The sequence below is a fragment of the Cnephaeus nilssonii genome (genome assembly GCF_951640355.1).
Source record: "Cnephaeus nilssonii genome assembly, chromosome: 10".
NCBI lineage: Eukaryota > Metazoa > Chordata > Mammalia > Chiroptera > Vespertilionidae > Cnephaeus > Cnephaeus nilssonii.
In genome coordinates, this window is record NC_137081.1 from 76,435,118 (window position 1) to 76,451,576 (window position 16,459).

General features: G+C 40.1%; 1 protein-coding gene across 2 annotated transcripts in view; it reads right to left on the minus strand.

Annotated features, from left to right (window-relative positions):
* Nucleotides 1-643: 643 nt before the first annotated feature.
* The window catches only part of RAB3GAP1 (RAB3 GTPase activating protein catalytic subunit 1), a 123,685-nt gene continuing 107,869 nt past the window's right edge, over nucleotides 644-16,459 (minus strand). For both annotated transcript variants that reach the window (XM_079781910.1, XM_079781911.1), the window contains 6 exons: nucleotides 13,296-13,523; nucleotides 9,686-9,782; nucleotides 9,488-9,591; nucleotides 9,233-9,348; nucleotides 6,343-6,445; nucleotides 644-2,331 (listed from right to left, as the gene is read on the minus strand). In XM_079781910.1, the coding sequence (XP_079638036.1) occupies nucleotides 2,095-2,331; nucleotides 6,343-6,445; nucleotides 9,233-9,348; nucleotides 9,488-9,591; nucleotides 9,686-9,782; nucleotides 13,296-13,523 (885 nt within the window). In that variant the 3' untranslated portion in view covers nucleotides 644-2,094. The remainder of the gene's footprint in view (nucleotides 2,332-6,342; nucleotides 6,446-9,232; nucleotides 9,349-9,487; nucleotides 9,592-9,685; nucleotides 9,783-13,295; nucleotides 13,524-16,459) is intronic.

Below are 16,459 nucleotides of genomic sequence, written 5' to 3' on the forward strand. Positions count from 1 at the left end.
AGGGGTGGAAAAATGAATTCCATGTGATGGGAGCAGTGGTGAAATCCCAATAAATTAGGGCAAATACATAAGGATGGGGGAATTATTGTAGTTTTTTGCAAGCCATTTATCACACTTTCCCCCTCTTTGTCAGCTCCTACTCACCTTCTGCTCTCAATCTAGACAGACTCGCCTAATCCCTAGCGTGAGTGAGAAACCTCTCCCACAGTACCTTCCCTGCATCACTGCTATTGCCTGTATTCCTCTCCACGCTAATGAATGAGTGACGACAGTGATATGGGACATGCTGGGCCTCCCATGCATACCTGGTGGGCTGTACTCTCCGCTTTATGGCAGCGAGGTATCAGCCTTTCCCAGTGACGCGAAGGTGACTGAAAGGAGGAGGGAGTTCCGGTTTCTGTTTTGTTTTCATTGCCTAGTACAGTACCTGGTTTTTATTTCTTAAAAATACCTGTGAAATAAACACTTAACTATAATGAAAGTAAAATGGGATAAGTTCCATTTTAAAAGACACAAAGAATATTCTTGAGATCCCTGCAAGACCCAGCAGGCTGCAAATATTTAGCAAGAGCTGAGACAGTATAAAATTAACTGAAATAAGAATAAACACCAGAGGGAAGAAAAGAAGAGAAAACCAGCCAGAGAAAGCAGCACTTCCTTTTATTAGACTCACAATGCCGTTTTGAAGTCCAACCTCTCTCTGTAAAAATGTGTCTTTCTTATTAACGTCCCATTGGAAAGCAGACAGACTTAGTCTTCACTGTATCTCTGTGGTGCACCATCAACCAGTCCAGCATCTCAGAGAAGAGCTCTGTGGAGGCCGGCGGTGATCAACCGGCCTCCCTCCTTCACACACACACACACACACACACACACACTCTTAAATATGTACACACATACTTTTTTTTTACAAAAATAATATAACAGGTTTACACAGATCTATTAATTATTTAAAGTTTCACAGCAAGGCCTATGCTTCATTATAAGCATTTTTTACTTTGGATTAAAGTGGGAACTTTAGGCCTAAAAATAGATTTAAGATTATTGAACAAAGGCCATATAGCAACACAAACATAATAGATCTTGATCATCAGACAACTAGAAGTATTCTGTGGTCATCCTTATGCTAGTCCTACTCCATATCCCCACCAATTATTTTCATTTTAACTAAAATACAAAAGTAAAATAGTTCACTGAAATAATCTTCTATTCATTACATTAGCACATACACCAAATTATACTAACTGCATGATAATCTCTATGTACCAAGACTATATTTTTGTTATACTTCATTAAATATGGTATCCAACCAGCAACCACACAAAAGGAATGCATACTGAACAACAAGGGAAGGAGAGAACAATAATTTGCAGGCTATCTTTTTACATGGCACCCAAAACAAAACAAGTAAGAGAAGCCTTACAAGATACTAGTAGGTATCAAACTAATTTGCAGTGACATTTGATATAGTTTTATCAGAAGGAATACATTTAGGTCATATACGGAAAAACACATAAACTATGTGAAACTCTAGGATTTCTCCTAGAATATTCAAAATGCTCATCAAAAGTTAATTAGTATAATAAAAATGGTGACCAGGTGATTGAATAAACAGAATGCCATTTAATATATTAAAAACACAGATTCTGGGAATAGATTCTACCTCCCAAACACCCAGAAATCTGAGTTAACAGATCCTCTACTTTGCATACTTGATACTAATAAAAATAAGAAGAGTTTGCACAGACTATAGATGCAAGGCCACAGCCTAAGGGACAGTCACAGAAGGAATAAATGAACACAGTCTTGCCAGAGTGAGCACAGAGAGCTCCTGCATTTTTGGTCCCCGACCCCACCCCAAGGGCCATCTCTTTGGGGAAAAAATCTTTCAACAGTTCAAGCCCATTACCTTGGGCCCCACAAGCTACTACCCAGCCCAAGCTTGGCACCAAAGTCTTTCAGATGCCAGTACGACCTCGATCATTCAACTGGACAGGCCCTCTTCATGCCTCCCAGGTTCCGACCGGCACAACCTCCTTCCCACAGAAGGGGTCAGCACGGCTCTGAAGCCTCAATGGGGTGGACCAGGAAGAACTAGAAGAAGGAGGTATCTGATGAAAAAGCACCTGCCAGCCGGAAATCCTCTTTGGTGAGAACGCTGTACATGCGCTGAGGCAGAGCCCGGGAGTAGGGGGCGGGGCGGGGCACCGTGGTGCGCAGAATGAGTTCCCGGCCAGCAGGGGGTGGGAAGTCGGACACCGAGTTCTGCCTTCTCTCCTCCGCGGAGCCCACTCTCTTCAGTTCCTCCTCCGGTGGAGCCATGGCTGCAGCCTTGAATAGAATCAAATGCTAAATTCAAGATCAAGTCGGTGCTAAACTTAGATCACTATGAAGGACAGATGAATAAACATGATAAACGCAGAAAAATGTTCTACATTATTCAGTAATGTTGTCAACTATGTTATGATTACTCAAGAACACAACACAGAAAATACAAGAAGTTTGAAACACTACATGAGCAGCCAGAGATTACAAATAAATTGGTGAGAGAGACAGAAGGGATAATGACTGCCGGGCAATCTGCTTTAAAAAGTGGGGGCCATATTCAAATATCTGATGAAGAGGGAAAATGTGCTGGTTTCTGTGTTTCTTCTAGCAAAGACCCAAGACAGAGTCTGACGTCCTCAGTCCAGTAATGGGGCTGGTTCTCTCAGAGGCTAGAAAGGTGTTTTTATGCCGGGTTCCAATTCTTTTTAAGGTTCACTGGTCGAAATACAACTAGGGCCAGTGGTTTTGTTTGTGGGCAGCTAGTGTGAGGCAGCAGTGAGGTCTACGTAACGCAGCAATGGCAACAAAAGCGAAGTTCTCAATATCAAAGGCATCTATTTTCTCATTAAAATTGCATAAAATACATATTCAATTACTCTTAATTTTAACTCTGATCACTATAGTTGTTTCATTTCTCTGATCACTGTATTTCTTTCTGAATACCCGATTTGGAAAAAAAATATTTTTGGCAATGGAAATATGAAACTATGTTATACAAGAATCAGCAAGAAAGGTATGTCAAATCCAAACTATTAAAGAGGTCAATAGTCTTAATGATCTTACAGAGTTAGAGGGAGGGGGAGGAACAAGAAACTATGAGGGACAAGGCTGTTTGTTACCTCATCAGAAGATTCAGTCAGCTTGAGAAAGGGTGAGAAAAGAAACAGTGATGAAAGGGAAACAAAACCAAGCAAGATGGTTTTAAAAAGAGACAAGGAATTTCAAGATTATTTCAGACAGCATGCACTATATTAAGGAACATGATTCTATCAAAAGAATTATCAAGACAAACATACAACACACCTAGTTATCAAATTGAGCAGACATACCCACTACTCATGCATCTGATGGCTCAACAGGTGACGTACAGAATGTCATTTAATGGGAAAATGATTTAACAAAAATCTACCTCTTTTTTAAAAAAATGTTTTTTTTTAAGAGAGAGAGGAAGGGAGAGGGATAGAGAGATGGAAACATCAATGAGAGAAATATCATCTATCAGCTGCCTCCTGCACACCCCTTACTGGGTGAGGATCGAGCCCATAACCTGGGCATGTGCCCTGACCAGGAATTGAACCAGTGACCTCTTGGTTCATGTGTCGATGCTCAACCACTGAACCACACTGGCAGGGCACAGAATCTATGAGTATAACTGAAAAATTAAAATGATCAGGGCTCGTGCAGGAAACAACCAATCGATGTGCTCTCACATCGATGTTTCTCTGTCTTTGCCTCTCTCTTCCACGCTCCCTAAAAAAAAATCAATGGAAAAATATCCTCAGGTGAGGATTAACAACAACAACAACAACAACAACAACAACAACAACAAAGTATGATTTTTTTTGGTTAATTCTCACCAATGGATATTTTTTCCATTGATTTTTAGAGAGAGTGGAAGTGGGGGGAGAGAGAGAGAGAAAAGCATCCATGTGAGGGAGACACATTGATTGGTTGCCTCCTGCACCTGCCTGGACAGGGGCCGGGGAGTGAACCTGAAACCAGGTACATGCCCTCGATCAGGAATTGAATCCATGACCTCTCGGTGCTCGGGAAGACACTCTAACTGCTGGGCTAGACCGGCCAGGGCTAAAATGTATGAATATATAAAATTACTATGTGCCTATATTAGTAAACTGACATACAATGTCAGTTATGAAAAAAAAAAAAGAATAAACTTAAATAGTTTTCATTAGCCAGGCATTTAAGGACTGAGTTGAGAAATGTACCAACAAGTGCTTGTTTTATGGATTGGTCTGCCAATTCCCTGAAAACATTCACCATGAGGTATGGAAGTTTGAAGTAATGTGGGATGAATGAACAATTTCAGATTGGCTATATGATGAGGCCCCGAAAAGATGATACACTCTTATATTTATTGATGTAGAAAGGTAATTATATTGTGTGGACATCAAGAATAATAAAGTAAATTATATAATACTAGAGGCCCGGTGCCTGAATTTGTGCACAGGTGGGGTCTGGCTGGCTTGGGGGAAGGGATGTGGGAGGTTGGCTGGCCGGCTGGCCATACCCCCTGGTTGAACTCCTGGTCAAAGGGAAAATTTGCATATTAGCCTTTTATTATATAGGACTAGAGGCCCGGTGCACGAATTCATGCCTGGGTGGGGTCCTTCGGGCTGGCTGGCAATCGAGGCCTATGGGGCCACGGGAGGTTGGCTGGCTGGGGGGAGGGGCCATGGGAGGTTTGCTGGTCGAGTGGAGGGGCCGTGGGAGTTTGGCTGTGGGAGTGCACTGACCACCAGGGGCAGCTTCTGCATTGAGCGTCTGCCCCCTGGTGGTCAGTGCACGTCATAGCGACTGGTCGACTGGTTGTTCCATCCTAATGGTCACTTAGGCTTCTATATATATATATATATATATATATATATATATATATATATATTCCTATTTTTATAAAATATACATATATTTGTATACACTACTTGTTAAATGCTAGCATGACCTTCAGTGGGGAGTAAGATTAATGTGATTAATTTTTAATGTGATTAATGATTCCTTTAGAATTTTCTGTGTTGCCCAAATTTTTACAATGAGCCTTTACTTATAGTCTGGGAGGTGGGGGGTAGGGGGGTTGGAGGATATTTCCATTTTGGGGAGAATAATTTTGCTTAACTATTCAAAACAAGTAACACTCTCAGCATTAAATATATGAATACTTTAGGTTTTAAATCCTCAACACACAAATTTTAGAAACTAAGGAGAGTTTTTGCAATATGAGGAAAGTTCATATTTCTCATAACAAGAAATGAGCTCATGAGCATCTGGTGAGTAAGCAGGCGAAGAAGACATAGGGTGTGAAAACAAAGTCGGTTCTTGCTTTCATGCCAGACAAAAAAACAAAACAAATCAAAGTAATTATCTATTGCTTTCTAGAACTCGCATTTATAAGGAACTAAAATACTTAGTTTTTAAATTTAAAGAGCTACCCTCATAAATAACCTCAGATTTTAATTCTTCCTAAAAATTCAGATCAATATATTTGGCCATGATTTTGATATATTAAATAGAATACTCCAGATAAACTCAAAGGAGATTATGAAGTTTTTACTCCTTGTGTAAACCCATTAAAAGTCTTTTTCTTATTTGATTCTGAGAATCACACCTTCAAATCTGGGTCATTCCAGTGCCTCAGTGTCAGTAAGGGCCCCGGGATGTAGTGCACTGGGTAATATTCTAACAGAACCTTTAGGGTTAACGAGCCGGGACATGAGGTCACCGTGGGATGCCAGCACCTCTTACCCATAAACAGAGCGGTACAGAGAGCATCAGTACAAAGGCTAACTAGCAGCATCTCTATGAAAATGGCAATCTCAGTGCTTTAGGATGTCAGAAGGTGTGATCTGATTCTAAACCCGTGCTTCCATAGCAGAAGTCATGATAAAGCCGATGTTTCAAATCAGGCTTCTTCCGTGAAGCCCGTTTCCATCCCCAAACTCTGACACCCTGCGCCTCCTCCCTAGGAAACCTCTTCACCGTTACAAAAACAGACTTACTAACTTCATAGTTAAGCTGTGAAACCATTTGCTGTACATGGAGTCTGACCAGTAAAACTGAGCCCGTTCTAATTTGAAAGTAGTGGACATTTTTTCCTACAGCCCAGGACTGGCCATTGGCCACTGAGTCCCTATCAAATTAAGAAAGCAACATCTGAACGCAATGCCCAGGCTCACACGGGGCCAGCAGCTGTAGAAGCAGCCAAGTGTCGGAATCAAAACAGCGCCCCACTGAGCAGAGGGCTGGCGAAGCCACAGCCTGTCAGCGAGGAGCCTCACGTACCCGCTGTGCGTTCACAAACAGCTTGTGAATGATCCTGCCGGCGTGTCCTCTTCCCGCGCCCACCACCAGCACTTCGGGCTGCTCTAAGAGGCAGCTCACAAACCTGGGAGAAAGAACAGAAGGCGAGCTGCTCACTTCCCATCAATCCTCCAGATTAATTTTGGGGGCAAACCCTCACACTGATACTGGCTCAACTGCCATGGCTGGAGGGGGACTTTATAACAGAATAAATTGATATTTGGAATTTAAATGGACTCAAATGACAATCCTTACTACCTTTCAAGCATTTTCATAAAATTTGTGAAAAGCCCATCTCTGCCAAAGTGTAAGAAGAAATATTCAGTAAAAGTTGATAACAAAAACCAAGTTTCATTTATACAACAAAGCAATGATCCATGTTTCGTTTTTATTCTTTTAAAAATATTAATATTTTTAAATCTTCACTCAAGGATATATTTGTTTGTTTTTTAATTGATTTGAGAAAGTGAGAGGAAGGGAAAGAGGGAGAGAGAGAAAGAAACATTGATCAGTTGCCTCCTGTACATGCCCCGACAGAGGATTGTACCCACAACCTAGGTATGTGCCCTGATCAGTAATCGAACCATAACCTTTTGGTGCCCGGGGTGATGCTCCAATTAACTGAGCCACCGGCCGGGCTGCTTTGGCTCTTTTGAGATGTATAAGTGCATGTGTGCGTGCATGCACAAAATGCACGTTTTGCTGGGCAGTGTCACGACTGTAAACTGTGCCATTTTGTGCTGGAAATACTGTACTGCCAAGTCCATCACAGATCTGTAGAGTAGAGCTAAGAGAGTCAAAGGCAGAACCGCCAAGCATGCACTGCCTGCTCACTGACTGATATTGCTATTTTAGAAACGACTCACTTGATTAGAGCTCATTCTGTTCATTTAAAAGGAAGGCATTTTCCATTACGCTCAATTAATATTTGACAAAGGAGGCAAGAGCATACATACAATGGAGTCAAGACAGTCTCTTCAATAAATAGTGTTGGAAAAATTGGACAGATTCATGCAAAAAAATGAAACTAGATCACCAACTTACACAAGGATAAACTCAAAATGGATAAAAGACTTAAATGTAAGTCAGAAAACCATAAAAATCCTAGAAGAAACCATAGGCAGCAAAATCTCAGACATCTCTTGTAGTAATATGTTTATGGATACATCTCCCAGGGCAAAGGAAACGAAGGAGAAAATAAACAAATGAGACTACATCAAAATAAAAAGCTTCTGCACAGCAAAAGAAACCATCAACAAAACGAAAAGGGAGCCCATTGAATCAGAGAACATATTTGGCAATGATACAGCTGATAAAGGGTTAATATCCAAAATATATAAGGAACTCATACAATTTAACAAAAGGAAGACAAACAATCCAATTAAAAAATGGGCAAAGGACCTAAATAGACACCTCTCCAAAGTGGACATACAGATGGCCAAGAGGCATATGAAAAAATGCTCAAACTCACTGATCATCAGAGAGATGCAAATTAAAATGACAATGAGGGTATCACCTTACACCTGTCAGAATGGCTACTATCAACAAATCAACAAATGACAAGTGCTGGCGAGGACGTAGAGAAAAAGGAACCCTCGTGCACTGCTGGTGGGAATGCAGACTGGTGCAGTCATTATGGAAAACAGTATGGAGTTTCCTCAAAAAATTAAATATGGAACTGCCATTTGACCTAGTGATCCCACTTCTAGGAATATATCCTAAGAGACCCAAAACACCAATCAGAAAAAACATTCACCCCTATGTTCATAGCAGTGCAATTATACAATAGCTAAGATCTGAAAACAGCACAAGTGCCCATCAGTAGATGAGTGGATAAAAAAAAACTGTGGTACATCTACACCATGGAATACTATGCAGCAGTAAAAAAGGATCTTTTACCCTTTAAGACAGCATGGATGGACCTGGAGCGTATTATGCTAAGTGAAATAAGCCAGTCAGAGAAAGACAAGTATCACATAATCTCACTCATATGTGGAATCTAGTTAACATAATAAACTGATGAATAGAGTGGATCCAGAAAAGAAAAAAGAAAAAAGGCATTTTCAAGAACAAAGAAGGCTGGGAGAAAATTTCACTCAACAAAAGATATAAAATTCAAACAAAATCTTGTTAGAAGCTATAGCAAATGCCTTGTCATATACTATTAATTTTCTAGCATCAATAATGCCATTCCTTGTGAAAAGGCTACTGATGATGTTAACATTATAACAAATTCAAGCTACTGAAGTAGCTAATTTGGAAACACTTTATCACACATTAAAGCAACACATGACATTTCAATGGGCACAAACAGACAAGGGCTCACACTGAAGGCTTCCCTGATAATGGTGCTGCCAGGAGAAGTCTGGCCCAGGCATTGTCTCATCCTGGAGAGGCCGCCCGGTCGCTCTCCAAACATATTTGCAAGGTGCACAGTAAATGCACCTTCGCTCTCACAGGTATTTAAAAAAAAATTAAATGAATGTTGAGCAGAATTACAGTTGCAAAACCCTTCAGACTGTGGTTAAGGAACAGTGAGAGCTGCAAGCAAAGCTCTGAGCAGTGCTAGTGACAGAGTTAACGGCTTCTCCTCAGGTGCAGGCACCACGCCTCCGGGAGCAAACAAGGACTTTGCTAGAAGAGAGACCTGGTAGACTTGCTTCTGCAGGTGGGAGCAGTGGAAACACCTAGAAAGTACTCAGAAATACAGCAGAGGTCAAATCCTATGATAATAATTTCTCTGAACTGGCCAATGCTTGTTACAAATCATAGGAGAGTATCACAAAGAATCTCGACATTTCATTAAAATTTTCTGAAGGAGTGGTGGATTTTCCTACTGCAGACAAAAATAAGCGAGTCAAATAGCAATTACCTTTCTAGATCTTCCTTTTCCTCCTCTTGTTCACATTTCTCAGTTCCAAACTTGGCTTTCAGTGAGCGGGCTCTAGCAATTAGGGCTTCCACATTAGTAATTTGATGGATGATTTCCTAACAGTAGAAAAGGGGAAGTCATACATTGGAAAACAGCAGAGAAAGGCAAAGCCTTTTAAAATGTTTCTTGAAAGTAATTACTGCCCACAGGGAGGAGAGAGTACTTGGCGAGATGCTGACAGTCCACCCAACTTACTTCTAGTTTCTTGTCTTCTGGATTGGGAAAGTGCAGGACTTTGCTGGAATGGGATATTATCTGCTTGATAATCTTCTTAACAGAAGAAATGTTTTCCAGACTTTCTATTAAGAAGATCAAAACCATCATTAAGTAAGTTAGACAAAATACACTTTCATTTTAGAAATGAACTAATTACTAATCAAATAAGACATTTACCTTCTTCCTTTACCTTGAGTACGGCTGCATGAATCACACAAGGTAGCAGGTGCCGAGCAAGGTCTGCAGGTTTCTGCATTGCCAGATAGTGCAGCACCTGGAGGAGGCCCAGACTCAGATAAATTATCAATGCAGTTGCCTATGAATAAAGCAGCCATTTACGAAACAAAAAATCCTCTGGACCAGTGATTTCCAACCTTTTTCATCTCATGGCACATACACTCATTACTAGAATTCTGCAGCACACCAAAAAATGTATTTTTTGCCAATCTGACAAAACATAGGTATAATTTTGATTCATTCACACCAGACGGCTATTGTTGTGTTGGCTGTTGCCATTTTTTTATTTGACAATCTAAGAGAAAAGAGGTCAGTGTCCCTGACTAAATAGTCAGGTGTTGCACGCTTTAAAAATTCTTGCGGCTCACCAGCTGAAAACTGCTGCTTTGGACCACTGAACTCACATCTGTAACAAAAGTAGAGAATCTCGAGCTCTCTTCTCTTAGTGTCTACCCCTACATTCCAGGCAAATAGCTACTACTGCCAAAGGTAAGAATAATGTTACTGAAGACAACTGCATACTTCTGTCCTCAATAAGGGTTAATATTCTCATATCCCCATCCCCACTTCCATATGTAATGCATACAAATTAGGAAAATACAAGGAAAATAAAAACTACCTGTAAATCACACCACCTAGGGATAGAATTATTAACGGTGGAACATTTTCATTCCAGAATTTTTCAAAATATCAAGTACACGTAACATATTAAATGAACTAATATGAAGTATCTAAAATACTGTTTGTGACCTATTTTTCTCACTTATTATTTCTAAACATTTCTAGGTACCCTCCACTGATTTTTTTGGTTTGGTTGTTTTCTTGTTTTTTTTTCCTAAAATGGAAATTGTTTTACTTTTCTGATTTAAAAAATACAACATTTTTATCACACAGATTGACTCTTCTTTCTATGGGGGTAGAGGGCCCGGGTGACAGATTACCTCACTGGTGCATGGCCAGAAAATTCCATACTGGTTGATTAAGATTATGTTTTTGGGAGAGGTTAAAACTGCAATAGATAAGGTATTAACCAGGTTTGATGTCACTGGCTTTTATTTAGCACAAGTGATGCCCTTTTCTTTTCTTTTTTAATTTTCTTGGATTGCAGTTTTAAACATTAGTTCTGTTTTAGCGTTTTGATTTTTATTTTTAATCCTCACCTGAGGATATGTTTTTATGGTGTTGTGTTTTTTTTTTTTTGGGAGAGAGGGGAAAGGAGAGAGAGAGAATGGAAGGGAGGGAGAGAGAAGAAAAGGAGGAGGGGGAGGGAGAGGCAGAGGGAGAGGAGGCAGAGGGAGAGAAACATTGATTGGTATGTGTCGGACCAGAAATCAAATCCACAACCTTTTGGTGTGCGGGATGATGTTCCAACCAACTGAGCCACCTGACCAAGGCTAGTGTTTTGATTTTTCTTCAAGGACTCTGATAAAATGAGTATTATTCCTACTTTTCCTGTTTTCCATTTCTACTACTTTCTCTCCAACCCCCTTTAGTCCTTTTGCCACTTTTTCTTGATGCCTTTTAAATATTATATTTAAATATGAATCTACTCTCTCTTGGGCCCTTGTCATTTAGTCTTTATTTTTGATATGGTGTCTTTTTCTTCTATTTCTATCTTGAGTTAAACCAGCTGTGGTTTCACTACTTTGCAGTTTTTGGGTCCATTTTTGCTCTTGGTTTTAGTATTTCTGATTAAAAGTGATTTTTCCTATCCCCCATGCTTGTTTAAAGATATGTGATTCAGTATGTATGGAGTGTTGTTAACAATTTTCTGCTTCATGGTCAATTTTCTGGGGAATGTTTTCATTAGCTAACTGACCCACCTGCATTTTGTTTTTTTATAGTTTTGTATGGATGTGATCTGCTCTTTAGTATACCTAGTCATGCCACAATTTGAAAGTGCCCCTTTTCTGCAGTTCTTTAAAGGACAGCAGAGAATGAGGGAGGTTTGTAAGTTATTTTTTGTTTGTTTGTTTTTTTATTGATTTGGGAGAGGAAGGATGAGGGAGAGAGGGATAGAAACATCAATGATGAGAATCATGCCCCTCACTGGGGATTGAGCCCGCAACCTGGGCATGTCCCCTAACCAGGAATGGAACCGTGACCTCCTAGTTCATGGGTCGATGCTCAACCAAGCCACATTGGCCAGGCGGTTGATAAGCCTTGTTTGTCTTTCACTTTTGCATGATCCTTAATTTCCCTCTCATTTCCTTCTTTCCCATCATTGCTTTATCCCTAAGGGGTATCAACGCTTCTCTATATATCTGGTTTCCCAAGACAGTTTCTCTGAGTGTTCACTTGTCATCCAGCTTACGTTAAAGCCTCTCCCTGTAGCCATGCTGTGAACTATCAAGCTCTGCCTGTACCAAGTACTTTGGCGCCCAGTGTTAAGCTCTCTCTTGGGTGACTCTGTGCTCCGTCTGTCTTCTGTATCCCTCAGCTCTTCTTAAAACTCCCTGTCCACACTCTCCTGCTGCCGGAGGCTAAAACCAACAGTAGTTAGCACATTAATGCCAAAAGACCCATTGGAAGGCTAATGGACTTTGATTTTCAGCAGGGCTGAAAATCAGTATAATATTGCCCTGCTGTTGGCTCAATGGCTCAAAGCAATTCCCTAACCTGATAATCCTTTTACTGTTTACCAAACTTTACCTTTGATATGCCTGTATCCATTCCTAAATGGCAAATGTGTATTCAAGTAAATAAAAAGCAGACTGGCCAGAAGTCGGTGAGCTTCTCCACTAGAAAGAGGTTTCCATCTGCCCCCCACCCCCATGCCTTCTAAATTCATATTTCTTGTCTAGTGTTTTCATTTGTGCACGGCCCCTTCTTCAGATCCTGAACTCTAGCTGTACTGCATGCGGCACCTGCAGCAATGGGAACTCCACTGGAATTTGGCTTGTTTCTCTACTTATAGTTTTAATTTGAAGGTCACTGTAATCTCTGTCTCCTAGTAATGCTTAAGGCATGGATTTATTTACTTATTAAGTATATGAGATTATTTGGGAGGCCGGTGGATGGTGGGTAGGAGGGTATGTGGGGCAATTTGATATCAGGCAGCTACCACTACTCATTAGAATTCCAAGTATTTTTTAGTAACTGAAAAGCAGTTCACTAAATGATCAAACCATAATTTATTGAACCAAGCTTATTTTTGGTAACTTTGGTTATATCCACTTTTCACTAAAAAACTTTGAACATCATTCTTGTACATTGATCTTTACATATTTCTCATTATTTCCTTAATAAATTTCTTGGTAGTAGAATAACTAGGTCAAAGGACATGACCATTTTTAAGGCTTTTGATATATGCTGTGAGATGAGACAGTCCAATGGTAAGCATTCTATATAAAATATGGATATCTTATTTTTGGGCCTAACTGCAACTAATCCTAAAATTTTAAATGTAAATAGTAGATACATAAAAAGCTCATTAAATTTCAATGCTTTGCTTCTCAAGAGTGTCCAAGACCTCATGTCTAATAGTGAGTTTTTAAAATGCTAGAACAATAATGACCACTTTAGTGTTAGATAGCCAAACCTCAGTTACCTTTTCTGCTTCCCGTGTATCATCAAAGAGTCTCCTTTGCCTTCTGGCAGGAACTGGCTTAGCTGTTTCCCAGGCTTCCACCCACATGTTGCTTGGAATCTTCATTCGGGCACTCAGTTCTCCTTTCAGAACCGTGTTTCCCTTTTCATCAATCACTTCCTCTTCAATGTAATCCCGGGGTGAGTACCACCTCACAAAGTCTTCCAGACAGCAACCTGGATTAGCTGCCTAAATCAAGGCCAAAAATTCAGCAGAACCAAATAAAAATCAACAGTTACTGATAAACCTGTTTGCAAGATCATACTTTCCCCTTCACAAAAAGCCTACCTAATCTTTATAAAATCTAATATGTGACATGAGTTTGGGTGTCACTTCGAAAACAGATCAAATGTTAAAATACCAAAAGCATTTTATTTTTGCTGTCTCTATTTTATAGAAAAAGAAAATACTTCCATTTGATGAATTTGGAAATAAAAATTTTATGTAAAGTGAAAATAATTCTCTTAAACAGATAAGTTACATAGTTTAAAATTATAGCATAACTACTCAAAACTTAGAAAAGTATCAAATAAGTGCAGGTCATGTAAATTAAATAATACACAACATGAAAGAATAATAACACAATAATGTAAAAATTCTGCTCTTTTCCCCCCTCAATAAATCAATACCGCAGTAAATATCAGCTAACCTCAAAAATGTTCTATTCAGCCATCAAATTCTTGTGCTTTATGTACAACATTACTCTCACATAAACTGCTTTTGTGCTGTTAAGGAATTGAAATGCAAACTATTATTGTTCAGGTTTCTGAAATCTAACTAATTACATTTTTACTCAGTGGATAATTCTATAGAATTTACAAGGGTGTATTTCAAAATCCTTTAAGTAATTACACATTCAAGCCTGGAATAAAAGTAGAGGCTTCCCAGTGTTAGCAGTAAGGCACAGAGTTCTCTTTTGCAAGTGTACAGTAATATATTAGCAGAGTACTAAGGATGGGTATATGTATTATCCCCTAATACTCAAAGGATATGTGTACACACATTAAACACATACCTTTTGGTTATATTCTCTACCACAACATAATCTTCCTGTATGAGTACTATATTTAATTGCCTGAAATAGTAAGTCATGTAAACATCAACAAAGAAGTGCTATGCGGAAGGTCATTTCCTTTCTTTTTAAATTAAATTAACCTCAGACCAAAATGCAAACAGACTTGAAGAGAATGGCTAGTCTTAAATGTGAAGAGCAAAACTGTTAATTCTTTCTTCTTGAGCTCACTGGCTACCAGCTTAACCATCCCTACCACTTTAGGAAATCCCTCTGAGAGGATAAGGAATCAGAGGAGGGTCCTTAACCCAGTCAACAACATAAACTTCTAAGGCAGGGGTGGGGAACCTTTTGCCTGCCAAGGGCCATTTGGATATTTATAACATCATTCGAGGGCCACACAAAATTATCAACTTAAAAATTGGCCTGCTATATTTGGTCAAACATTTAATTCACTCACCCCTAATGCCTTGGCAGGGCCAGACCAAATGATTTCTCAGGTCTTATATAGCCTGCGGACTGGGCATTCCCCACCCCTATTAAGGCTATGGCATCATGGCAATAAGTACTGCTGTGAACTGCAAAAGGTCAAGATTACTGCATGAGTCAGGATTCATGCACAAAGATCTGGATATTAACCAGGCAATACCACACCCACTGAGAACATCTTAGGAACCCAGAAATAGGCCTTGAGTGGAGAGAGAGAACTTAAAAAAGAAAATAATATTTAACTCCTGTACCACAGAATGTGTTAAAAAAAAAAAAAAAGACAGTTGACACCAGCATTCTTCCCTATGGTTGTCCTTACGATACCAGGCTAAACAAACAGCTCTGGCTTGTCTTTGTTCTACTGTTCTAGGTATGCATCCAAGGGCATGCTCGAGAACAGGCCCTGTGCTTCTGGGTTGTAAGGTGTAGGTACCTCAGGTCCATATCAGCATTCATCCAAAGCTCTGGGGACGCTCCCAAGGGCCCCTAAAGCAAGTCATCCCTACGCAAAAAGGGGGAGGCAACCGTATCTATTTTAGAGTGACTACATATTTCCTTAAATTTTCTGATTAAAACAATGTTATGAGAGGTTTGTAGGTGCCCAGGTTAATCCAAAAGAGTCTAATGAACTCTAGTTTTGCTGAAGCACAGTGTTGAAGGAATTATATAGAACCTTACCATCAGGAGCCGATATATTTCTATGGGGAAAAGCTTTTACAGTTCCAATTTGGATTTCATTCTGTACTTGCCTCTGTAAGGATACTATGGTAGGACAAGGACAGATGAATATGAAGGCAGCTAGAGGTCAGGTAACCGGCCAGAGTGGCTCAGTGGTTAAGCGTCACCCCATACACCAAAATGTCGTAGGTTCAGTTCCCGGTCGGGGCACATACCTAGGTTGCAGATTCCACCCCTAGCTGGGATGATTACAGGAGGCAATTGATCGATGTTTCTGTCTCACATCAATGTTTCTCTCTCTCTCTAAAAATAATCAATAAGGACATAAACTCGGGTGAGGATTAAAAGAGACAACAATAACAAAAGAGCCACTGGGCAGGCTAGTACTTCCTACTGTGCACATACTCCCTAAGCCAATTCTCTTATTTACTTTTTTGATTTAACACATGCCCTGAGAGCCAAATGACTTTTCCCTCTCGGGAATTGAACCTGCAACCTTTTGGTGTTATGGGACAATGCTACAACCAACTGAGCCACACCAGCCAGGACCCAACTGACTTCTATTTATTCACGGTGCCAACTGTTTGTTTTAAAACAACACATCTCTCTTTCTTATTTCACAGCACAAAAGAACTCACACATTTTATGTATCGTTTGTCTCTAAGGAAAATATGCAGCTCGTAAGAGGTTTACTCAAGATTTTTTCTTTTAGTAAATATTGGGGGAATAAGCAGGGAATAAGAGGTTTCCTTTTACTGTCACAAACCTGCTAGCTTTGAAGATGAAAGTGGCATGTGTTTTCATGGGTGTTTATGTTGGGGAAACTCACACTCAGGCTGGCCTATAGCACAGAGCAGGACTGAGGAGGGTGTGGAATGGGGACGTGGGGACCGTCACGGTGCGACGAGGTAAGGAGGAAAGTCTGTGCCTGGGGGACAATTCTGGG